The 26,417-nt window shown below is 38.7% G+C and overlaps 1 protein-coding gene across 1 annotated transcript in view; it reads right to left on the reverse strand.

Moving 5' to 3' along the window:
- Ipcef1 (interaction protein for cytohesin exchange factors 1) overlaps positions 1 to 26,417 on the reverse strand; it is a 161,319-nt gene that overhangs the window by 88,821 nt on the left and 46,081 nt on the right. The window contains exons 2-3 of the mRNA XM_036169125.1: positions 24,254 to 24,297; positions 90 to 136 (exon numbers count right to left, since the gene is read on the reverse strand). Of these exons, the coding sequence (XP_036025018.1) occupies positions 90 to 107 (18 nt within the window). The 5' untranslated portion in view covers positions 108 to 136; positions 24,254 to 24,297. The remainder of the gene's footprint in view (positions 1 to 89; positions 137 to 24,253; positions 24,298 to 26,417) is intronic.

The raw sequence follows: 26,417 nt of genomic DNA on the forward strand, positions 1-26,417 counted from the left end.
AATCAACTTGTCTATTATTTTACTTATTCATCAGACTGGAAATATCTGAAGCCTGGGGTGTTTTAAGGGGAACTCACACAGGTACTTACATTGCCTTCCGTGGCCATAATTGAAGTCAGGCTGTCAGAAACAAAAGCTGGAAAAGAAAAAGAGTTTCAGTTAAGTGTAGGTTCATGCTGCTCATAAAAACATATCCATCGTTATGTAGAGGGAGGAGGTATTGATGTGATGATGGGAAAACTTCACAATAAGGTCAATTCATTAATTGATGTTTTAATCTCAACATCAGTAAATCAATGTCTTAACATTGAATTCATAAAACACACCAGTTTTATCTAAACATTGTTAGTATTTTCAAGGTAATGAACATGACACATAGGACATATACACTTTGTTACATGGGGGGTTGGGGGGTTTTGGAGACAGGAAAATATTTTGCTCTTAGTGAAAAACGATATGGACCTGTGGGCAAGGTGGAATTATTGGACCACTGCCGTAATCGGATCTCATGAAGGCAACCAACCCCCTCAGAAAGTCCCAGCTACAATACCAAGAGAAGCCCTTTTTGTGTGACTGCTTTGTAGTGGGTTACCTGAAAAACAAGACACCCTGTGGCTTTGAGAAAAGCAAATGAAAGCAAAAAGAAGCCACTGAAATGCCTGAAGGTAGATCACTTCTTAACCTGCCCAGTGACACGGGCTCAGATCCATTCATATTGACTTGATCTCTTACCACACAGGTCCCTCAAACTTAAAGACTGACACAACTTTTTTGCAATCTGTATCTTTACTTCTTTAATTTGTTGTTAACAAGGTAATAGGTTTCATTTGGGTACGCTTGTGCAAATATGCCATTATATCTTGTTTTTAAAATGCTTTACCTGGGCCCAGGGATCCTCCAGTCTCTGTCTTTTCAGCACTGGGGTTACAAGCACATGCCACCACACCTGGGACATTCATATGGGTTCTAAGGATTGAACTGGGGTCATCATATTTTTGAGGCAAGCATTTTCTTTCTCCAGGCCTAGTTATGCACTTATTTTTTTTCTACAGACACCATAGTTTCATTTTTGCCTATTTTTGAATAAAATTTCATTGTGTATATTCACCATGCTTTGTTTATGCATTTATCTGTTGATAGTTGCCTAACCTGGTCCCATGTCTTAATTATCGTGAATAAAGCCACCATGAAGCACAGATATGCACATGTCTTAGATATACACATACTACATGCCTGATGCAGGATGATATTACTTTTCAGTGTCAAAAAATGTCATACTTACATAGATGCAAATTAAACATTTATTTATAAAACTACAAAAGAAACACAATAAAAAGGCTGACATTTTAAGTGCATAAGTTTCAAGGTATTCACATCAAGTCACAGACTAGGGAAATTTTCTGTGTATTTACTACATACCAATTGTGAAGGCCTAGACTTAACTTTGCAGGCTCGGTAATATGCCGCCATGATAACTTGAATGGATACAGAACAGTATCCTCCTGCAGGCATCTTGTCTGCTGTTTTTACAGGAAAGAAAAGCTTAACATGATCCTGTCTGTGGTTTATGGCCCTTGGAGATATCTAGATAATCCTGCTGAGCAGTCCAGATAATCCTGTTCAGTGAGTTGTGGTTCCCCACCAAAAGTCTAGTCCAGTCAGTTCAAAAAAATCACCTTGCCCCTTTTACCCAATCCCAAGTTGCCAATTCCTGGCTTGTGATTTTTACCTATAAAAACCCTCTACACCTGGGCTCCAAAAAAAAAAAAAAAAAAAAAAAAAGCCAGGCAGTGTTGGTAGTGCACGCCTTCAATCCCAGCACTCGGGAGGCAGAGCCAGGCAGATCTCTGTGAGTTCCAGGCCAGCCTGGGCTACCAAGTGAGTTCCAGGAAAGGCGCAAAGCTACACAGAGAAAGCCTGTCTCAAAAAACCAAAAACAAACAAACAAAAACAAAAAACTCTGCACCCAGGCTCGTGGCCATCGCCACATTTCCTTCCATCTGCCGTGCAGTGGCCCATATTGAACCTGACAATAAAAGGACCCTTGTGTGCTTGCATCAGAAACCGGCTCCTTGGAGGTCTCTGGGGGTTTCAGAAAACACAGAAAGAAAGTTAAAAAAGTAACAAGAGTGAAGGAAAATTCAAACGACCAATCCTTAAACATTAGTGCTAAAATAAGCACAAAATAAAACAATACGATTCCACTTAAGATTAAGCAGTAAGAGCCGGCTTCGGAGGCTGGAAGAAGATGCTCATTACAGCTATGCCGGAGCGCTGTTTGAGAAAACAGCCCTGATAATGGTAATTGTGTAACAACTGAGACTCGCTGAGCCTTTGCTGTGTGACATTAAGCACTACAATACCTAGTAGGAAAAGAGTTTTCCAATATATTGCTAATTAAAACATGGGTTGAAATAAACTTGGATTTTTGTTTGTTTGGTTGGTTTGGTTTTGGTTTTTCGAGACAGGGTTTCTGTGTGTAGCCTTGGCTATCCTGGAACTCACTTTGTAGACCATGCTGGCTTTGAACTCACAGAGGTCTGCCTGCCTCAGCCTCAGGCTCTTGAGTGCTGGGATTAAAGGAGTATGCCACCACCACCTGAGGGCTAGAAATATATACAGAATTACTACCAGTTGTACTACAATGCCTGTAGTCCCAGCACTCTGGAGGCTGAGGTAGAAAGATCACAGGTTATTTATACAAATTTATTTATGGAAATACAAAGGAAACACAATAAATGCATAACTTTCAATTTATTCACATCAAAAGTCACAAACTGGAGAAATTTTCTATGCATTTACTACACACTGATGAGAAAATAATAAAGTAACAAGAGTTAAGGAAAATTCAAACAGCCTACCCTTAATATAATTAAATAAGAAATTAAGGCTTTGTAGTCAGATTATATCTTTACAATGTGTTTATTTGTGTGTGTGTACGTATGATAATTCCATTATCTTATGCAAAAAAATATATATATATAGCTTTAGAGGATAGAGAGATGGACCAGTGGTTAAGAATGCTTGCAGTTCTTTCAGAGGACCCAAGTTTATTTCCCAGCACCCATATAGGGCAGATTTACAACCACCTGATCCTCCAGCTCTAGGGAGTCTGAAGCCCTCCATGGCCTCTGCAAGCAACTACGCACATATGCCACCCACCACTACACATGCAAATAAATAAAAATAAATCTTTAAAGATATATACGCAACTTTATACAGAGAAATCCAAACATCAATATACTGAGAGAAAGTAAGTCTGAATATAGTCCCAGGAGAAAAAAAAAAATGTGCCTACAGTGATTATCCATGGGAACTGGAATAGCCAATCATTTATTTTTATCACCTTCATTTATTTTCTATAATAAGATTTTCATGTGTAAAATAATAATGTTGGGAGAGACTTCTATGAATATTTTATTGACTAAGGCAATGTGTTTTTAGCATCCATTGATTGAGAAAATGCATCATAAGATAAAGATAGTTTGAAATCAGCAGCACTTTTAGGTAAAGAGGAAAAAATAACATAGAATTTAGGAGTGGATATTTTGGACTAGGCTAAAATAGAAGTAAATGCAGTTTGGCAGCTTGCTGACTGCATGAAATCTCGGGTAAGTGGCTGGTTTGAGGCCTCAGAACACCCATTTGTGAGACATAGTTACATAATTTGTATTTCTTTCTTGGGGTTGGATAAAAATTAAATGATGACAGGTCTTCATAAGGCTGAAGGCATGACCTACCACATAATAAAATCTCATAAATCCTTGTATTATAAAATATATTCATCACTTCAGGAAGAATGTACTAATGGTCAACTGTGTAAATTGTTTTATAATATATAATACAATCCTTGAAAGCTGTCTTTACTTATCCTGAAAGCTAATTGACCTCTTCTTTATCATAATACAGCGACTTGCTTTCTTATGTTGCTTAAATGTGTGCTATGTACCAAACTCACTGCTAATTTTTCTGTGCTGGGCCATATAATTATCAGAGCTTCTTATTTTAAAAATACTATTATTACTCCCTTTTTAGATAAGGAAATTCAGGCAACTGATGGGAAAAGATGTGTCCGAAGCTGAATCTAGACTTCCTATTTGTTCAAAGTCAGCCCTCTCTCTCCCTCTCCCTCTCTCTCTCTCTTACTTGTTCTCCTTCCTTCCCTCCCTTTCTCCCCTAACATACAAGATTTCACTAAATTACTAGTTTGTCCTAAAACTCACTCTATATTCCATGCTAGCCTTGATCCTCCTGCCTCAGCCTTCTGAGTAGCTGAGATTACAAAATTGCATCACTAAACTCTACCACAAATTCTATCCTATCCACTCCATGTTCCCCACAGGGCATTGTTGATGATGGCCACAGTGTTATTCCATCAGTCTGTAGGAATTCCTGTACCCTGAGTTGATAAAGAGCCCATTAAATGCAATGGCCAAGACCCAGTCTTCTTTGTGCCCTGTTGCCTAACCTGATGAAGGACACAGTCTAGAAGACAGTCTTCAAAGGCTTTCTTGAACTTACAGGCCATAGATTTCAGAAGACGTTATTCCATTGGATTCTGAGTCTGTTCTTCAACCAGATTTCTAAAAACAAAACAAGCCTGGGAACAGTGGGAGAGCATGGAAGACAAGGATAGAATCTCCATCCTCCTCCTCCTCCTGCTTCCTCTCAACAATGGCTTTTATGGGAGACACAGCATTAGAACTGCCTTAGACAATGAAGAATATATTGATCCTGCATATTTCTACTCCTTGCAACCCTCTGCACTGAAAGGATTCCTCTATCTGGGCATCATTCCCCACCCTGCTCAACACACTGACTTTCTCTTTGATACAGCAAGGCCATTCTAGTAGAAGACCTGGCTTGAGGACTTAAGAAAAGAGACCATTGTAGATGGAAATTTCTCGTGTCCTGCTTGGCCCCACAGTCAGGATGAATCTCTTATAACTTAACTCAACTCATTCCTATTAATCTGTATGTTGCCACATGGCCATGGTGGTACCAGTGTGCTGGCATCTTGTTGTTCCTTGGTGGTGGCTGGCGTCTCTCCTGACTTCACCTTCCTTTTCTATATCTCTGCTTCGATTTCCCACCTAGCTGTAAGCTTTCTTGCCATAGGCCAAAATAGCTTTATTTATTATCCACATATTTACAACATATAGAAAGACATCCCATAGCACTTCCCCTTTTCTGTCTAATCAAAAAGGAAGGTTTTAACTTTAACATAGTAAAATTATATGTAACAAAACAGTTATCAAGCAAGAATTATAGTTATAATATCTAGTCTATTTGTTTTTGGCAAAATTTAGAAAATACTCTATTATCGATCCTATATTTATGCATCTAAAGTTTTATATCTAATTTATCTTTTATCATGACTAAGGAAGACTATAATTATAACTATTTACTCTTTAACTCCACTAAAGACTCCAGAAAGATATATTATCTAAGTAAACAGGAAGTGCATTGCAAGCAACTTCCATAATTCTAGAAATGTTAGAGACATCTAGCTGCCTGGACAGTCACCCTAAGTTCCTCTGTAACACTGAGGCATCTATCTTCAGCCCAAAGGCCTAGAGTCTCTGTCATAGCTTCCAGTGAAGCAGGAAATTTTAAGGACTGTTTTGCCCATTCTGGCAAAGTTCATCATGGCAAAGTTTCTCCCCATGTCCTGTAGAATGTCTGCCAGATTTTTGTTGTTATTGTTTGTTTGTTTTGTTTTGTTTTGTTTTCAAAGCAGGAACCTGAAGAACCAGGTTGCTTTGCAAATTTCAGTGGTCATCTGTCTATGGGTCATACATGTCTAGTTTATATAGCATATCATTGAGCAGTCCAGGCAAGAGTAGTTTCTTGCCCAAATGTATAACTTTTGCCATAAAAGTGTCTCATTGTCCAGAAAAGTCTAAGTTCCTAAAACATTTTAAATGCCATATTCTGTAGGTCTTTAAAGTGTTTGAAGATTACCTACATAATTGAAATATATTCATGTATACTTAGAAAACTTAACTAACATGACTATAAGTTTGATTACCATAGATGACTAATTATTAATCTGTATTTCTTAATTATAGATTATAATTTTAAATTAGTTGAATAAACATAATACCTTAAACAAGAGTAGTAATATATAGTATAACATAATTAACATTAAATTTGTATCAATAAACTAAAATCTATAGCAATGTAAAACATTTCAAACAAGTTGTTGCTCTTTTAAAAGTAGATTCAATTATCTACCCTTTCAGCCTATCATATCTAGACCATGTGACCAATCATCAATTTTCTTAAGTCTCCACAATGGTCTTGAGATAAACACCAAAATTCTGAAATCTTTTACAAAGGAGCTGAATACTCTTTGCTCAGGATTCTTCTCTGCCATTTTCTTGGGTGGTTTCTATGTCTCTCTTTCTCCATTTCCCTGAATCACTTGTCTTTTTAAAAATAAACTTCCTTAAACATATTTTTCCTAATCATAGACTTCTAAACATACTTGGTCTTTCACCAATATGGTTGATACAATCTACTTTTTCCTTCCTCTCACCAAATGTCACTCAGTCAAGTTCTTAAGAAAGGTCAGTCCCTTTAGAATGTAAAGTTTAGATGCTATCTAAGAATCTGTGCTTTGATTCATGAGATTTTCTTCATTGTAGTTAGTAATTAATTCTGCAGTTGTTTATTTTATGACACCCCATCACAATAACTACCTATGTCAAGTATCATTGACACATTTATTGATACATCCACAATCTTTGTACTCTGTGTGTTTCAGTAAATATTGGTTAAATAAATGAGTCAAATATAAATAATAGTATCACTTAATTATAAGTTTCCATAAAGAAACCTAAAGATTCTCATTTTTTGTTTCATGAAACACTACCATCATGAATAATCCTTTAGAAATTTCTTTTGCAATCTGTAGGACATGGGCATGAAACTATCTCTAGTTGAAGAATAAATGGTAGAAATAACAGTCAATGGCATGGGTGAAGTAGGCAACAGGGACAGCTAGGGATGAATATTCCCTTTGTTAAGATATCCATCTGTAAGCATTTGGTTAATGACCCCAGAGCTCCAAAGCTCTATTTCTTTAAGTACCTAGGCAAAACCTAAACTATAGGGACTTGAAGAGATGGCTCAGCAATTAAGAGCACTTGCTGCTCTTGCAGAGAACCCAAGTTCAGTTCTCAACACCAACATAATGCCCCACAACTGTCTGTAACTCCACTTCTGGGAGAGCCAATGCCCTCTCCTGGCCTATATGGGCACCAGGCACACATATGGTATACATACTTACATGTAAGTAAACACTCATACATGTAAAATTAAAATAAATACAGTCTTCAAAACCTAAAATTTCCCAAAAGTGACTCAAAGGTAATTTGGAGAATAGTGAAAATAAACTGAACTCAATTTGTGTTTCTCCTCCATGAACAATACTCAGCCTTAATTAGGAAGAAATGTGAAGACTGGAGTTGGTGTGTTTCCTAATTAACAGTGAGAACAAGCTTCCCTGAATAGCTTAGTTGGTAGAGCATGAGACTTTTAATCTCAGGGTCATGAGTTCATGACCCACATTGGGCAACAGATAATGCAAGAAATCCATAAAGTCTATTTGATGAATAAGGGAATTTATTAGAGGGTAACTCACTATAGCATGAGTATTTATTGTAGGACCTGGGAGAGCTGAGCTATGTCTCATGCTGATCTTCCAAGATCTACCTGGTCAGTCCCAGCATCTAGAACCAAGGGAGTGAAGAGAGGGCTGGGTATGTGCATCCCAGGTCTTAAGAGTCCCAAGTGGCCACACCCCAGTGACATGTACTTCAAGATCATAGACAAGTGTAACAGTTACCTGCTACCTCAGTAGGGGTGGTGCTTCAAGGTCGTGGCTAGAACAGCTACCCACTACATAAAGGGAACATGGACAGACATACACAGTTAATAGGAGAGTGTAGTTCCAAGGTTTCAGTGAGAATATTATTGTTTACTCAACAGTTTATAAAAAAATAAGGATAGCAGAATTACGTGGAAAATAATTATTTGCTTACTATTTCCCCATCCATCTAAAGATATCAATTTAAGCAAGGTACCTACCAATAAAAGAGAGGAAGAATGCTATTTATTTAGTATGTTTGATAAACAATTTTTGCAGATCAGACGTTTTAAAAATGATTAAGATCCTAATAAAAATGTCATAAGACACTTCTGTAGGATTATTATTATTATTATTATTATTATCATTATTTTAAAAGTAGAGGATGTCTCTCCAGGATTAAAAGCACATACTACTCTTTCAGAAGAGTTTAGTTCCCAGCACCCACATCAATCAGTTCACAACCCTCTGTAACTCCAGTTCCAAGGGATCCAACACTCTTTTCTGGACCCTGTGGAACCCTGAACTCCTGTGCACAAACACACAAACACATAATTTACCCCTACACCAAACATAATTTAAAAAGAATAAATCTTTAAAAGATATTTTTAATTCTTTTCTTTCAACAAAAATCAAAGAAAAACCTACTTGAGCATTATACTGATCATTAAAAGGAATCATGACAGATCATCATAGGATATTTGGCACATGGCTGGCAACACTGCAAAAGTAATAAATAGGACATGTGTAAGAGAAGGCTTGAAGAATGTAAGCACTCAAGGAAGTGGGAGAGTGTTATAAAGAGTTTCCTTCTAGACATGACCAGGCTGTACTCTGTAGCAGTGATTCCCGGCACAAGACAGGCACAACATTGGGTCCCTCAACATTCCAGCACCAAGAAGGGAGGAGTTCACAAGGCCAAGCTCCTCTTTGAGGTTTTGTAACTGCTTACTAATTGCTAGAGAGAGGTTCTACCCCTCCATGAGGAGCTATAGGCCATGAATGCTTACTGGGAGATTTTCTTTGGTGGTGTAGACACTGGCAAGTTGTCTATTCTCCTGTAAATAACTCTCATCTATGGGCCTATAAATAGCCCTAGTTAAACTCATTGGCTCACCAATTTCAAACAAAAAACACAGATGTAGAAGTAGAGCCAGCTGAGAAGAAGGGGTTCAGTAAGAGTGGGAAGGAGACAGAGAGGGTAATGGGGTGAATGTGATCAATTACATACATGTAGGAAAGTGTCATAATGGAATTGACTATTTTAAATATTAATAAATGCTAATATGATATTTCTAAAGTGCCCAATACATTTTATTTATGTGATAAACTTTTTTTAATTTTCACATATATAAAGGCCAACAATAAGATTATGATTAGTTTTGAATTCTTTCAACCTAGCAATAAAAAACATTCATTCATCATTGTATTCTGCAGTAAAAGAGAAAAAGCCACATCTATGTCCTTCAGTAGCATGCACTCAAAAAAGATATTTATCCATTGTGCTTATGCTCTATTGGGCAAGTATGTAGTATGTTCATGTTGCTTGCTAAATTATTTATGAATTATTCCTATTAATAAAATATTAGGCTGGGCGGTGGTGGCGCATGCCTTTAATCCCAGCACTCAGGAGGCAGAGGCAGGTGGATCTTTGTGAGTTCAAGCCTAGCCTGGTCTACTGAGCAACATCCAGGAAAGGCGCAAAGCTACACAGAGAAACCCTGTCTCAAAAAACCAAAAATAAATAAATATAAATAAATAAATAAAATATTAGTATGATATAATAACTAGAACAATATCTCACTCTGAATCATTTTGTATAAATAATTATTCCACAAAAAGTCTGATTAATTTTTATTTAAACTGTTATGCTAGAACACAGATATGAGAATTACCAACAGATGACCAAGACTAAACATATTATGTACTAGGATAAAAGCCCAAGAGGAAAAAGAAAAACAATTTGAGTTTCAGGAGAAAAAAAAATGTAAATTTTCTAAGTTCTGAAGATAATTTTTTTTAATACTGGAACTTATCAAATGTTGTGTGATATTTTGATTGTGTTCTGACAAATAAAGCTTGCTTGGAGTCAGAGGGCAGAGCTAGCCAGTAATTGCTGTAGACAGATAGAACAGGAAGAGGTAAGGTGGGGCAGAGAGGGATCTTAGCCTCTTTTTAGAGAAAGAAACAGAGCAGGTAGGAGGGACAGGTGGCTTCTCTGCTTCTCTGATCCTTCAGGTTTCTACCCCAATATCTGACTCCTGAATTTTTATTTATAAAGAATAATTAGATTAAAACTTCAATCACGTCTTTGTGGTATTTATTATATATAAACAATGATAGAGATTACAGTGTTCTTAAAACCACATTTTTATATGTATAATATAAACCTTATGTGATGATTTTAGGGTGTCAAGGTATCCACAAGGCTTCCAGGTTATTTTATCAGTGCAAAAACAAAACTATATCTAAATCTTAACCTAGTGCACTAAAGTATATGGATTAGAGGCAAACAGATCCATGTTTGAATCTCAACTCCATCACTTGCTAAATATACAAACTTGTGAGAATCACTTAATTCGTCTGATTAGAGGGTACCTCACCAGTTAAACAGAAATAATAACAACCAGCTCATGGGGGTTTTGTAAAAATGAAATGAAACAACTTATGTAAGCACTCAGGCACAGTGACTACTCAGTAGGTGGGAGCAATTGCCTAGAATGGGAGCAATTACCTAGAAATAGGTTTACCATACAAAACTACTCTTCCAAATGGAATGAGTACACACTTAGGAGGCTTGGGCAGGTGTGGTAATGGGCTTCATCAAGGGGAACTGCTCTCACACTCCAAGGCTGATTAAAATCCCGAGCCAGATCTCCCCAAAACATTTTTGGAGCCTTGTTTTTGATCTCAAGAGGACACTTTTCTCAGTTCTACTGATGACAGTCATTAGGAAACTCCTTAAGAGCCAAAAGCACGTGGCATAGCCAAATCAATGATGTTGTATACATTTTTTTAGGTTTGTGACATGAAACACATTGCATTCCTGATAGGAATGCACGTGGAAAATAGAAAGCATAGTTCCTTGTCAATGAACCCTAGAGTTGCAGTCAAAGAGGCTTTACTTACATACACAGATAAAGGATCATCCCATTCTGTGTTGAGCACAAACATCCTCCTTATACCATGTTGCATGCTATCTGCTTTAGATACTGTTTGTAAGTTAAGTTGGAAATGTTCGCTCTGGTCCCATGTAATTTTGAAACCAGAAAATAGAATAAGGTATGAATGTGTAACAAACAATTAATAAAGAAGGCTGCTATATTCAATGTGTTTTAAGAACTAAAACTTTCTCTACATGGATTTGTAGGCTCATGAGACCTAGTAGCATCTTATTGATTAGCACCCTCTGGATATGACACTCATTAGGATGATAAAGTTTAACATGTAAAGACCTAGCATGTTAAAGGGTGGTGACATGGCTAGACAGGTAAAAACCATTTGCTGCATGAACCTGATAACACAATTCAGTCATTAGATCCCACAGTGGGAAGAGAGAGCAGACATCTAATAGCTGTTCTCTGGTCTCTACACAACTGCTGTTGCAGTCATGCTCACACTCACACACCATGCACACATACATACAATATGTACACACATGCATACACACACACACACATGCACACATGTGCATACACATACATGCATGCACACACACACCTGATGCATACATGTACATATACACATGCACACACACAATAATAACAATAAACAAGTTACAAAAAGAACATAATTATGACTTAGAAATCATGTTCCAATTTAAATACCGCATGGGCTAGGTTCATTTTCCTTTCCTGGAGCCTTAAGTGAAAATACCAGAATTCTAAACTAATGCTTCTGAAAGCACAGAGTCACCTGTAACTCATTTACCCTCTGAAATTGCAGTGGTAGCTTTTGATGAGACATCAGAAGAGCAACAAGCAGACTTACAAAAAGTCCAGGAACATGGGTAAACTGGACACCCTTGTTAGCCTGGCAATCAGAGGAAACAGGGCAGTGATCCATCTCTCTCAGGGCATAAGACCCAGTCAAGAAAACCAAGCAGTACATAGAGCAGAGAACATTCCCCCTTGACTGACACCGGGAACATTTGTTCAGCAGGCGTGTGGTGCTGACGGTCCATCACGGTGACACCATAGAAAACAAAGAGAACACTCATCTTGTCTCCTGTGTAAAAAAGCATGGGACATGAAATAATCCATTTGTTTTAGCAATTAATGTGAATTTTCTCCTGTCACAGCAGAGCAGGTGTGAAGAAAGCCAATGCTGAGGGACCTGTCACTAGGCTATGAATAGTGACAGAGGGTGCAGGTTGTATGGGGATTGTTTCTCTGATAAACTGATGGAAATGAAAGTGGTTTTATACAAACTATTCCTTTTCTTGGCTTTTAATTTCAATTCTCTCACTCTGATTTGAACCCACTTTTCTTTCTTCAGGAAATTCTCCTTTTTGGCTTCTTTTCTCCACTTACTTTGTGGACTATCTTTTCTGTTCTCTCCACGGTGGTGAGGAATTGACAGATGGCTCTAAGAACCACAAGCTTTTTTATAAAACAGGAAAGCTGTGATGGTTAAAATTACTTTATTTTCAACACCATTAAAATCCTGGAATACATTGTCTGAGGACACTGACAGGCTCCTTGCTGCTTTCTCCTTGTGCTGACAATTAAGACTCAAGCACACAGATCTCATATGACATGAGAGAGAGAAAACCCTTCTTGCACTCAGCATCAAACTTTGCTCCCTACAGACCATATCAGCAGAGTAACAGAAAAGTAGCTGAAAGGGATCCCAAGCAAGCCTCCTCCTTTGTACCCTGGAAGGGCCTGCCAAGCACCAACGACTGTTGGCCATGCTCTTCTGGGAGACATGAGGATCCTCTGAGTTCCTCATCTACAGGAGTTCCTTGCCTTTCTGCAAGCTTTCAGAACTCTAAACTCAAAAATTAAAGTCTATCGTCACAGCTCACCCTTAGGCTGGAACAATAGGATACCTGCCACAGGTTACACCCTAGTAGAAGCTTCTCCTAGTCTCAGAGTTTGAACCTGACCACTTCCTTCATTTGTGTGTGGGGCAGACCAGTACCTTGAGGAGCATAAAGACTTGATTATAAAGTTACTTACATGAACAGAACCCCTCAAAAGTATGTGTATATTCCAGTCCTAGTGCACATGCACATAAACACTCCAGTGCACACAAACATACCCTACTGAGAGCCTTTGTTCATCAACCTATAGATAACTCTATATTCTCTCTCTGATTCTGGCTCCAAATCCAAGGGACTCAGAACTTGTCACTCTAAGATCCAAACTTACTATGTGCCTATGCCCAATATAAAGGAGTGGGAACCCAAAGACTGTCTTCAAAGGTTGATACTGGGTCTATACTCAGCATTAAATAAGAAATAGAATTCAAAAGCATGGCAAGCCCACAGGTAAGTGACTAGTTCTTAGGCCCACAACAGACTCCCGTTCACTAAGGCCTTGGGGACAAGAACAGATGCCAGACTGTACAGATTGTAAGGGGGAGGCAAGCATGGCATATGATGCCCCTTCTCTTTATAACTCTTTATATCCCCTCCCCAGTTTCTCCACAGGAGTAATCATCATATTTTCTCTTCATAGAAGAGAGGTTTGTTTTTTTCTTCTTGGTGAAATCTGGCCAGTGTGTGCATGCTGTGAGGAAGCCTAGCACTTCAGTTCTGCCTTGCTTATTATCATATGATTCCACAGCCTTTCACCACACTGAATAGATATTCCCTGTGTAGCTGGTGTGTCTGCAACTGGGGGAAAACCAGCATAAAATCCACCAGAGTCTTGCACACACTGCTCTGGAGATGGAACCAAAATTCCTCTTTTGTCTGGCTCTTCCTCACCTAATGAACTCTGCAGCTTTGCAAACAGTGCCCAAGGCCTGTTAGTAGGAAAAGTGGAGCCTGTGAAGAGCTAGACCTATGCATGGTCAGGGGAAAGGCTGCCTTTGTCAAGAGTGGGGCCACTCATCTGGGAGGTGCTTAGGATGACATACTACAGGGCTCTCGGGGCTCTCAGTCTTTTCCCAGACTTTGCAGCAAATCTATACAGCATCCTCCCCTACACTTGTGGACGTAAAGGCATGGCCTTACTGATGTGCACTGACCAGTTTTCAGAGTTAACAGGTTCGAAAAGCCAGAATTCACACTCAGGTCTTCCGACTCCAGGCGCAGGGCCCTTCAGTCATCAGCTGTGATGTGTCCTGCGATGTTCTCTGCTTTTTCTCCTTCTTTGCAGCAAGCTTGAGTTCCCTGAGAAGAGTCTTCCAGGTGGGTGACTCCAACAAGGGGTCAGTCCAGACATACAGCAAGAGGCTAATAATATGTGTTGACTGATATAGGCCTTACCTCAGATCTGGACTATGTGAAAGTGGGCAGGTAATTTATTGTAAGGTACCCAATATGACCCAGAGTCATCATGTAGACATCCAGAGGGCTATGTGTGGGATCACAGATGAACTGTCTCAGGGTGGAATGAGGGATTTTATCAGGAGGATATAAACTCCTAGGAGATACTAGAGAGTCAAACATGGATTATCTGACATCACATATTCTTTTGGGGGCTTCCTTTAAGAACAGTGGGGCTGAATTCCTAGATGAAATCAGGGCCATGAAGTCTGACATTTCTATCTCCTTGCTCTGTCAACATTGCCAGTACAGGGACCTGAATTTTGTGTTGGCTGCCAAGCATGTGTTAGTGTCTCCTAGACTTGAAAACAAGAGTTATGAGACCTTTTTGTTCTTCAGGATAAACTATTCCAATAAAGTAAAGACATTCTTCACATCTTCCAAAATTCAGATTTAAAAAAAAAAAAAAAAAATCCACATAAGCTAATGCCTTTAGGAACAGCATAGCTCTCTCTGCAGTCATAACATGTATGAAAAGAGACACCTAGTGGGAACAATTGTAAGTACAAAATTTATTATTGGGACTAAGAGAAGCTCCCTTTGACTTCTGTGAGTTCACATGCATCTGAATTCAAGATAGCCCCTTCCAAACTACGAGAACCATAAACCAAAAAAATATTAATTTTTCAAAAGTGTTTGTTCTTTTGCCTTTTGAGTTCGACTACCTTACTGAATCAAGTCTCATGGAGTAAGACAGACATTGTAACGCAGGCAGCCTGGAGCAGATTATAACTGGACAGACCCCCCCCTCTCTTTCCTGTGTGCATATGTGCTGGGTTTTGTTTGCACCTCTTCACAGAATCTGTGTGTGAGATTTTCCATTTGCTGATAGGTTGATGTATTCTGGTTTAAAATTAGGTAAAGCCAAAGCTGGTTTTATTTTCCACCTGGCTTCCTGTGGTCCCTGCGATTTCCTGTGGTCCACCCACCCACCACCCCTGCTCCATCACTCACTTGGCCCTGCTGTTACTTTTTCACTGTGCCCACCCCCAGTCTAACTTACAACTCACTCTTTCTTCTTGCCAACCTCAATTTCATCTAAACTCAAAAGTAAAAAGAAATTTACAAAGTATTTTTAAAAATCTACTTTTCCTCTATGATCATAGCACTGAAGTACGGTTTTGTCAAAAGTTTACATTACTAATTGGTTGTAATGAAGTAGTTACGTTTAATTGCAATTCGTGTGATCTTGTGGGTTCAAACTCAGGGGATTTTTTTTTTTATGTATTTGAGAGCCTCTGGATGTTGTTCCGGCTGGTCTGGAACTTATAGCCTCAAGGAATTCTCCTGAGTTAGCTTTCCCAGTATTTGGCACTTTAGGCAGAGGCCTTTGCACCCAGTTTAGCTCAGGGAACTTCCTTTAGGCTCATAAGAGTTATTTTTCTTCCTTGCTTTTTTTTCATTCTTTCCTTCTTGCTTCCTTGTTTCCTTCTTTCCTTTTCTTGTGTGCATGATTCTCAGGTTCAAACCTACCATTAAGCGACACCCCACGTTACCACTCCTAAGATTCCGCATCTGAAAGAGACCATATCTTCTAATGAAAGCTGAACTTCATTGCAAGGTCCACGTATTCTAAGAGTGCCCTGTAGACAGACCCAAGCTTTCTGGGGGTTGAAACACCCTATGGGGAAGAAGCCCACGGACCCTAGGCTCCAGATACACAACTACAAACATGGTCTCGGTAGTCAACCTCCCACCTCCAGCCACCCAGCTACACTTAACCACAGAGAGATCTGAGGTTCACTGTCAAGCAGGCCTTCCCCGGATTCCTGACATGGTCCACTTTCAGGAAGGCGGTTCCTCTTTCCTCTATGTCACAGATGATGGACAAGCATTGAGACCTTTTAGGAATAAGCCAAATATGTTTCTTACTGCCGTCCAACAGCATAGTTTCAGAGACACTGGTAAAAAGAATTAGTAAAAGCTCTGATGGTTAAAAAGGAAAAAATTTAAGACTTCAAATATTCTCAAAGTGTAGAATTTAGCATGTATTATCTATACATGAAGTATTAAAATTAACATGTGAATATAAAAAGCTACCAAATACATGGCCATTATATTAAATTGAGTAGCAGTTCCTCACGTAAGGAATAATATGAAAATAAAATACCTAAGAAAACCCATATCTGAAAAACTATAAATTCAATTTCTGTAAAGAAATCTATTGTTTTATCTACCATCACTGGGAACAGCTACAGAAAACATAACTAAATGAAGGGGACACCACACCTGTCACCTGAAAAATACTAGCTATTGTAAACATGACCTATTATTCTAATGTCACCAGGATACCTATCTTGTCTTCTAGAACCTTTTTTGTTTACCCCTCCATATTATATCTAGGATCAATAAGCACTTGATTTTTTAATTTGGTTTCAAATAAGAGTCTAATTTCATGTTTTAAGTTAGTAACAATCATCCCAATATCATTTATAGATTGATACATTGCAACCTACCATACTTAAGCCAGGGCTACACAGTGAGATCCTGACCTCCACCTCCCCGCTCCCTCCAAAATAAAAAGTCTGTTAAGCCGTCATGACTCAGGACTGGAGAAAGATATAAAGAACTCAATAATGATAGCATAACTCTCCAAAACGAATAGCTTAAGGAGACAACAAGGACCAGAGTTGCGTATGGCAGTTAGTTAATTCAGACCCTTAAGACTGACAGGACTCCACAGTCAGAAAACAGAATACATACTCCTGCCCAGCACAGAATATTTTCTCTGCTGAAATCCATTAATCATATAAATTAATAACAAAAGTTTAGTTTTATATATTTTAATTTTTATGGCATATGGAGTAGATACATGTGTGTACATATATGTATGCCATACACACATCTGTGCATGTGCTTGTAGGGTCAGAGGTCAACTTCAAGAGTCATCCTCTGTACTCTCCACCTCACTTTTTGAGACAGGGTATCTCATTGAACCTGGGGCTCTGGTTCTGGCTAGACTGGCTAAAGAGACCCCAAGGTTGTCTTGTCTTTACCGCCATCTCCATCCCCAGTGCTGTGTTTACAGGTGCATGTCAGCATGCCTGGCTTGTATGTGAGTTCTGGGGATAGAGCTTGGGTCCTCACATTTGCATGAGGCACTTCACAAACTGAACCAACTCCTTGAGTTCCTGTATCTTAAGTGTCTATGTCCCTAGAAGCAATCTCACACATCTGTAAACATTTGGATTAAAAAGCAACTGAAGCCAGGCAGTGGTGGCACAGGCCTTTAATCCCAGCACTTGGGAGGCAGAGGCAGGTGGATTTCTGTGGATTCGAGGCTATCCTGATCTACAGAGTGAGTTCCAGGAAAGGCACAAAACTACACAGAGAAACCCTGTCTCAGAAAAAAAAAAAAAAAAAAAGCAACTGAAATGGGACATATTTAGAATTTTTCTTCACTGAAATAAATGCAAAAATTTAGGGACATAATAAATACACTTTAATAGAAAATTTATGCTTCTAAGGTATCTTTTGAAAACCTAGAAAGAATAAGACAAATGTGATTCAGCATATGAAATTAGAGCAATAACAGAATAGCAAACCCAAAGCAAAAAATGACTACACTAAAGGCAGAAATCAATGAAGAAAGATATGGAGAACATTAATAACAATCAAAGCTGTTGTTCTGAGAAAATGTAATGAAATAGAACTCTAGCAAGACTAATGAGGGGAAAAATCAAATATAAACAAAAACTTCCCAGTTGCAACTCATAACCTGCCAATTATTCAACTTAGAATCATTAACTTCAAGAATTGCATATGGACGTGGCTTAAAAGTAAAGATAAACCAAATAATAAGATGTATTGTTTAACCTACCATAGACACATTGCCTATCAGTCTACCTTCTGAGAATGTATCTTAAAACATATGTGTGTGTGTGTGCGGAGATGTCTGTATGTGTGTGTGTGTGCGCGTGCGTGTGTGTGTGTGTGTGTGTGTGTGTGTGTATGTGTGTGTGTGTGTGTGTGTGTGTGTGTGTGTGTGTGTTTCAACTCTTTTTCTTTCATGTATTGGTCAGTAAAAGTCAAAATTCTAATTGAAATTTTAAATATATATATGTATATATGTATGTGTATATATATTCAGGAAATCAAGGGAAATAATTCACCCTGTAATCTTCCCAGGTATAATTGCCTAGCATTTAAAAACTATTATAGCATGTAAAGACAATTCTATGAGTTTAAAACTCAGAATCAAGCAAATAGGCAAATCAATCAGGTTTTGGAGCTGCAGGCTTCTTCTACTTCCAGCCCGAGCCTTCATCTCTTAATGCTCATCAGAAGCATCTTGGTTTGGGGCACTCAGTTTTCATTCAGACCGGCTTCTTTTACTTCAAGAAGTGCCTCTTTCCCTCTCTGTGAGCTGTCAATCATAAGTCCACCTACCTGATGCAAGAGCAAGCATGGGGCTTAGGGTGGAACTCATTCCTCATCCATTCACTCATCAAATATGATGAAGCATGTACCAGGCACATGGTGTGAGGCTTAAGGATGCAATACTAGGAACAACACGCAAAAGCCTCTTACTTTTACATTTTGTGGAAGTAAACAAAAATTTTCCTTCTCCATGATCTTTGTTTTGAATCTGCTCCTATTAAAATTGGTAAGTTTAAAGTGTGAAATTAGGGGCTGGTACTAGTTGCTCTTGTTGAGAGCGTGGGTTCACAATGCCTGCAACTCTACATCCAGATAATCTGCTTCCCTTTTCTAACCCCACCCCACCCTGGCTCCTGCAGGCATGTGGTGCACATAGACTCATGCAAGCTCACATCTATACACATAAGTAATAAAAAATAAATGACCATTTACTGCAAAATGATTATTAAAATATTCTAATAGACTACTTAGAAGAGCATGAGAATTGAAACACATGAAGGATTTGGGAAAGAAAGTTACTGCGTGGAGATGCAAAAATTTTACTGTAAATGTCACCAAAGGATAAATGATCTACCTAGATCTCTCCTACCTAAGTTTCCTGTGTGTTAGGAAAGACAATGTAAATAGCCACAGCCAACAGTCTGGGAAGAGGTGATGCATGTCACTTACAGCTTCAAGAAGGCTGGCATGCTCCATAAGGTCTTCCCTCATGGTGGCAAGCAAACCCTTGAGGTCACTTACTAACAAGATGGTGCCACAAGATGGCAGAGTTTACATCAGCCCATATCCTCAATGGACTCCCAAGCTGGGATCCCTCCACTCCTCAGCAACACTATATGGATTTCTTATCCATTCAGTGTGGATAAGAAATAAAGGTTTGCTGTGTTGAGCTTCTGCAACCTAGGGGTTAATTTCAATAACACCTCAAGAGCTCCTTGTGCCTTATTAATTATTAACCAAAGCCCTTGGATGTCCTTAAGATCTGTTTACACCCAAGACAGTCAGTTCCCTTTTTGTGATTTTATTGGAAACAATGCTCACGTTTCTACAGAGGGTGATGAGCTTAATACCAATGAGAATGTTAGACAATAAGAAACTTTTTGGACTTGGAGACTTTTACCCTCCCTCACCCAGTTTCTCACCATCTACAAGTAGTACAGAACTTTTTCACAGGAAAAAAAAATGCTTCATTCATTCATAGAAATAACTTTAAAAGACTTGAGATTTCCAACTAACACCTCATCATTCTTGGAACTGGATTTTGTCCCTTAGAAAGTTTTTTCATAGTTTTGAACTAAAATATAGGAAGGAAAAAAATTTGTTCACTAGAAAAAAAATAACCACTCCAATGTTAATCTGCCCTCTAGATAACCAAACAGCTTGCAGATTCTGTTTTTGAGAAATAGTCTCTATGTCTATAGTTTGCCAGTTCTTGCTTTATAACCCAGCTGTCCTCATTCCCTCTTCATAATGTCATATTTTGTGCAAAAAAAAAGAGGGGGCACCTTCAAGGAAAAAATATGTGGTCATCTCTCCCTTTATGACCAGCACACAAGATTTTAACAAAAAAAAGTTTATTTTAAAATAGATCAGAAACCTTGGAATGAGACTTGGCCCCCACACATTCTGTCCTGGAAAAAGTCCATTGGCGCCCCAAATCACTTGGTAACATAAATCAAATTAAGTAGGTCTTAGAACACAGCACTGATAGACACAACAAGAAAGACAGAATAAGGAAAACATACCCCTGCGTTCATAATTGCATTCTCACAAAACTCACACTACTCACTGCCCAGTAGGAATATGTCAAAATAATTAGACAGGCATTTTATGCTTAAGAATACTGGGAAGGACTTAAAATAATCATGGGCTGAGAAACTTAGACACATGTGAGTAATAACTGAGTATGAACTGCTGGCTACTACACATGTATAGACTGGGAACCAAGCTCCCTTCACCACTGCTCAATGACTATTGTAAGGATGAAAACTGTCAAAATACCTTTGCAATGGCTGAAGGACATTCCATAAGCTAAGTAGCTGCCTCAAGTCCTTCTCTGGGAAACAGTTGGTTTAAAAAAAAAAAAAAATCATTTGCCGGGCGGTGGTGGCACACGCCTTTAATCCCAACACTCAGGAAGCAGAGATAGGGGGATCTCTGTGCTGAGTTTGAAGCCAGCCTGGTCTACAGAGCAAAATCCAGGACAGGCACCAAAACTACACAGAGAAACCCTGTCTCAAAAAACAAAAACAAAGAATCATTCACACCTCTTTTTCATAGACTAAGATCCAGAGGTATTTCATTGTATACAAAACATCCCCGGGCAGGGGGCAGGAGGGAGGGAGAAGGCCAGAGGTGGGTATTGGTGAAATTATTAAGGCCATTCCATGTAGTTAAAGGGGAGGTTTATTTTGTGGGGTAACTTACAAATGAAGGGATAGGTTGCAGGGTCTGGGAAAGGTATGGCATTCTCCGGAGAACTCTGCTCAGTCTACCTCCAGCATCCAGGGTCCCAGAACCAAGAGAAGCCTCTCCTCTCCATCCTGGGTCTTCCGCTTCCTCCCTCAGCCCTGCCTTGTGGGCGTGACCATTACCGAAGCCTCAATGGGGGTTGGAACTTCCAGGCCAAGGCTGGGTTGGCTACCCACTACATCTCCCCCTTTTGTCTAAATAAGAAGGTTCTAACCTAATACAAGACTATATACAAAGAAATGGTTATCAAATATTGTCCAGGAGTAATTAGGGATAATGACCTAGATAAGTTGGAATTATAATAAATGGAAACAATATCAAGCAAAAAACACATACTAAAATCCAGGGAAGTCTAGAGCGTGGGTAGGTGGCATGTTATACCCACTACAGGGGGGCAATGAGAGGAAGATGAGAGATGGAAATTACAACGACAAGAGCTGGAGACACATGAGAGGCTCATGTGGGCTTAAGTGGGAAGCAGAGAAGAGGTTGCATATTGCCCTCATGTTGACTTCAGAACATAATACCTGAGGAAAGAACTGTTAGGAATGTGGAAAAAAATCATCACAAGGTTTGCTCTACTCTTAAAGTCCAGAAACCTGAAGGATTGGTCTCAAATGCACAATAGCCTGTAAGAGACACTCATGCCCCTGCTGATACAGAAGCCGTCGTCACTAGCGTGCTAAGCAATCTGTTATGTAGCAGACATTGTTCTAAATACTGTGTTCATACAGTGTAGTTGGAGAGCTTCTCTCCAGGTGCCACCAAGCCCCAGTGGTCCCACAACCCACGTATAAAATAATCACTCAGACGCTTATATTACTTATAAATTGTATGGCCGTGACAGGCTTCTTGTTATCTATTTCTTTTATCTTAAATTAATCCATTTCTATTAGTCTATACTTTGCCACATGGCTCTTGGCTTACCAGTACCTTATCTCTTTCTTGTCATGGCGGTGGCTCACAGTATCTCTCCACCCCAGCCTTCCACTTCCCAGAATTCTCTTCTCTCTTGTCCCGCCTATACTTCCTGCCTGGCCACTGGCCAAACAGCATTTTATTTATACAGAGTGATACCCACAGCAATACAGATTTATTAATACCCGCTCCAGCCTTAAGAGTCATTACCCCTTCCCATTAAAAAGGAAAGAAGTTGTCTGACCTCCAAGCATTTGCTTCAGCATATTTCCCTCCCCAACAACAATAAATAATAATAACTACAAAGAAGAAAATCGGTCCTGTAAAGGTTAAGTGCCAAGGCCAAGGGTGCACAACTAATAATATGTCTGAGACAAGTTTCTGTCCTAGCCCTCAGTGTGTGGAGCTTGCTCTCTTCACCCTTGTAATGTGTCTGATTGGTCTTCAAGATAAGCAGTTGGACAACACTTTTTAAAATTAAATTATCCAGTTTGGTCATTGACAGGAGAGCCACTTGTTACTTTACACGAGGTTTTCTATACCAAGAAATTTTAGAACCTATCTAATCCAGTTTTCCCAATCCATGAAGACTACCCTTGTAACATGCCTTTCTCTGATAATGTGTCACGCTCTTACTAGATGTTTTTTTGTGATGGAGAGGTCTCTCACCTAAAGATTTTACTAGAAAAAGTACTTGACTTTTGAAGATAAATTGCTCATTTTCATCAATACCTTAGGAAAGGGAGAGTATAAATATGAAAGGTATCATTTAAATTACTCCACATAGCATCCAATTTTATAATAAAGCATTCTTTACCAAAGAAAGCAAAATCTAAATCATATTAACTATCTCATCAAAAATAATGCCTGTGGGGCTAAAGGGGTGTCTCAGTGGTTAAGAATAAATACTTGATGTTCTTGCAGAAGACCTAGGTTTGGTTCCTGGAACCCACATTAGGCAACATGACTATTTGTAACTTCATTTCCTAGGGATCTGACACCCTCTGCTGGTCTCCAGAGTTACCTGCATGTGCATGACACCCATACAAACATTCATGCACTCATATACATATAAAATAAATGGTTCTAGAATGCCTCTCATACACATGTCAAAAAAAAACAAGAATATATATTTGAAGACATCTGAACACCCGAGCTACAAACCAAAATTAATTTCCACATCATTGAGTTGGACACCTAGCACCATGGGCTTTAGCTACTACAGAATAAAATGGGAATGATGCTTTCCACTAAAAAAAGAGCATGTATAACAATGTTGCAAAGATAGTAGCCAAATAACTGGAAATGGTAGAAACTGCACACTATAGAGATTCATGAATATTATCATTTCCTGGCTTAGAGAAAAGAGCATTACATTAATAGACTAATACATTCTGAACAATTGCCACAACTTTAGCTTTATCCATAGAGTCACAAAAATACTATATCCCTTGCTTTCCCATGCAAGTTAGAATTATGGTTAATCTTTTAAAAAAATAACTAAACCAATAAGGAGTTGTATGATACAGTTGGGAGCTAATATATATAACCTTTCTTAAGTCATTTTATAAATCAAAAATCAAAGGAAGAACAAAAACATTTATACCTATAATTACAGAATCTTGGATAGGTAATTAGAGTTGAACTTCAAGTATAGGAATATCTTAAGACTGTTATGCCTTTGTATTATAACTCATTTCATCTTAATTATTAATAAACTTATAATAATGAATTCCTGGGCATCTAAACCCACAGTTGTTTACAAAATAGAATCTTCCCATGATATGGTCCTGCAGCGCTTACTTCATTACAGTAAGCTTTGCTCAGGCTGAGGGAAAAGGAAAAAGAAATCAACCTATAAATAAATAAATAATTCTTTCCTTGTAAAATAATCACTACCCAGAATCCATTTTCAGGGGAAATTAAAGGTAAATGAAGTTGGTAATTTGCCAACACTGTTATATTTCCTTTTCATAATATTAGCCTGGGGACAACCATACTTAGTTTATTCTGATTTGGCTCATAAATTAGAATAACAGAGTGGAGAGTGGGATTTTCAGGTTGTAAATGTCACTCAAAGAACTAGATTCAGAGAGCTGTCAATTACATACCAAACTATTATGAAGCGTCTCAGTCCAGGTCTGCTGATAATGATCTATACAAGAAAAAAACAATAAAGGATGTCGTTAGAATCTCAACTACCTATGAGAAAATCAGAATCCTGCATATTAACCTGAGAACAGGCAACAGAAGAGTTAAGTTGGTCAACGTGGAATGGCCAAGGGCCGCTCCCAGAAAACTACCTGCATAGTTCTATCTCCTTTGAAGGAAGACATGAGTGTTGTGGGTCCCTGAATCTGAATGCTCAGTGCTATACTGAAAAGCTTATTCTAACTCCTTGCACACAGACCCAGACCTGTTTTCACTTGCTTTGAAAATGTGCACATGGGTTTGGAGAGATGACTCAGCAGTTAGGAGCACTAGCTATTCTTGAAGAGGACCCAGGTTCAGTTCCCAGCACACACACACACACACACACACACACACACACACACACACACACACACACACACACACACACACACATATACACGGTAGTTCACAACTGTCTGTAGCTCTAATTCCAGAGAATCCAGTGCTTTTTCCTGGTCTCCAAGGTTAGCAGGTACTCCAAGGTACACCAAGCACACTCATGGTGTACTTCCACACCTGAAGACAAAACACTCATACACATTTAAAAGAGAAAATAAAAAATGTGCTCATGAATTTAGAATTTCCATCCCTTTCCTGGAATTTTGCCAGTAGGAAAGTGGCAAAATTAGTAATTCAAATTAGTAATAAGAATTCACTCATTGTCTAAACTACATATTTGTTCAAAATATATATTCTTCTTTTTAAAAACCTATACAATTCAGCCGGGCGGTGGTGGCACATGCCTTTAATCCCAACACTCAGGAGACAGAGGCAGGCAGATCTCTGTGAGTCTGAGGCCAGTATGGTCTCCAAAGTGAGTTCCAGGAAGGGTGCAAAGCTACACAGAGAAACCCTGTCTCGAAAAAGAAAAAAAAAAAAGTATACAATTCAAGTTTCCCTAACTGTCTTAACAATGTCCTTTCTGGTCTAAAGAATTCATTGCTTTTCATTTTAAATCCGGGTTTCAATCAAGGATCACTACTTAATGTATGGTATATCTTTAATATCACTTGGGAGGTGGGGAGGACTATCTCTAGAAGCCTATGGATACCACAGTCAAGGATGCTCCAGTGTCTCACATAGAATGAAGCATATAACACCCTCCAGTGTGCTTTAGACCTCTGGGTTTAAATATGCAATATGAATGCTTCATGGTAAGATATTACTCTGTGTAGCTTAAGAAATAAGAACAGGAAAAGAAGTTACTCATCCTGTGCAGTTGCAATTCTTTTTCTCCTAAACAGTCAGCAATTGGTTGAATCCTTGGGTGTAGAAAGCATGGCTCCTGTAGAATCAACTATATTAGCAGGTGTCTAATGGTGTCTCTGGCCTTGGCTGTTGCATCCCTCCTGCTGGGTTTGTGTAATCGTATCTTCACAATTAGACTCAGGCTGAACATTTTTGACTCATTGGTTATGAGTTTATTCTTTATAAACACCTTAAAACTATACAAAAGATTGTACAAATATTTTATTTCAGTCACAGTTACACCAAATGGGTCCCCTCCTATAAAATGAACTTAGTGTCAGTTTTTAATTAATAAAATCCTTTTGACATGGATGAATGTGCTTAATTTATACTGCCATTCCACCGAGGTGGGTATTTTTAAATTATCCTTTCCTTTTGAATGAAAATGTATGCACATTCACATAAGCAGTATAACTGCTTCTGGGGCCAAAATTTAAATATAGATATGACATACCTATCACCCTAAAGCAAGAAACCTTCTGTTTTCATGTGAATAAGTCTACATCATTTTTCTTCCTCTTTCCATGGTGCAAATGTTGTGCTTCTCAGCTCTTGCTCCACTGTGTTAAATTGCAAAGCAGCATGACACTGTGGTTTAGCTAAACATTTTCAAACTGCTTTTTGAAATTATTATGGTTTAACTAGAAACAACATCAAAGCTAATGAGTGCTGATCTGAGATGCATATTAATTATGTCAAATGATCAGCAATCAGCTTTTCATCACATTCTTGTCTCTGTACTTGATGCACATAAGAGCTCACATCGCCACTTGTTCCCAGGAAAAGATTGTACGTCACTTCTTCCATTCTTCCCCAAACAGCCTTTCAGGATAA

The sequence above is a fragment of the Onychomys torridus genome, chromosome 19 (assembly GCF_903995425.1).
Source record: "Onychomys torridus chromosome 19, mOncTor1.1, whole genome shotgun sequence".
Classification (NCBI taxonomy): Eukaryota; Metazoa; Chordata; class Mammalia; order Rodentia; family Cricetidae; genus Onychomys; species Onychomys torridus.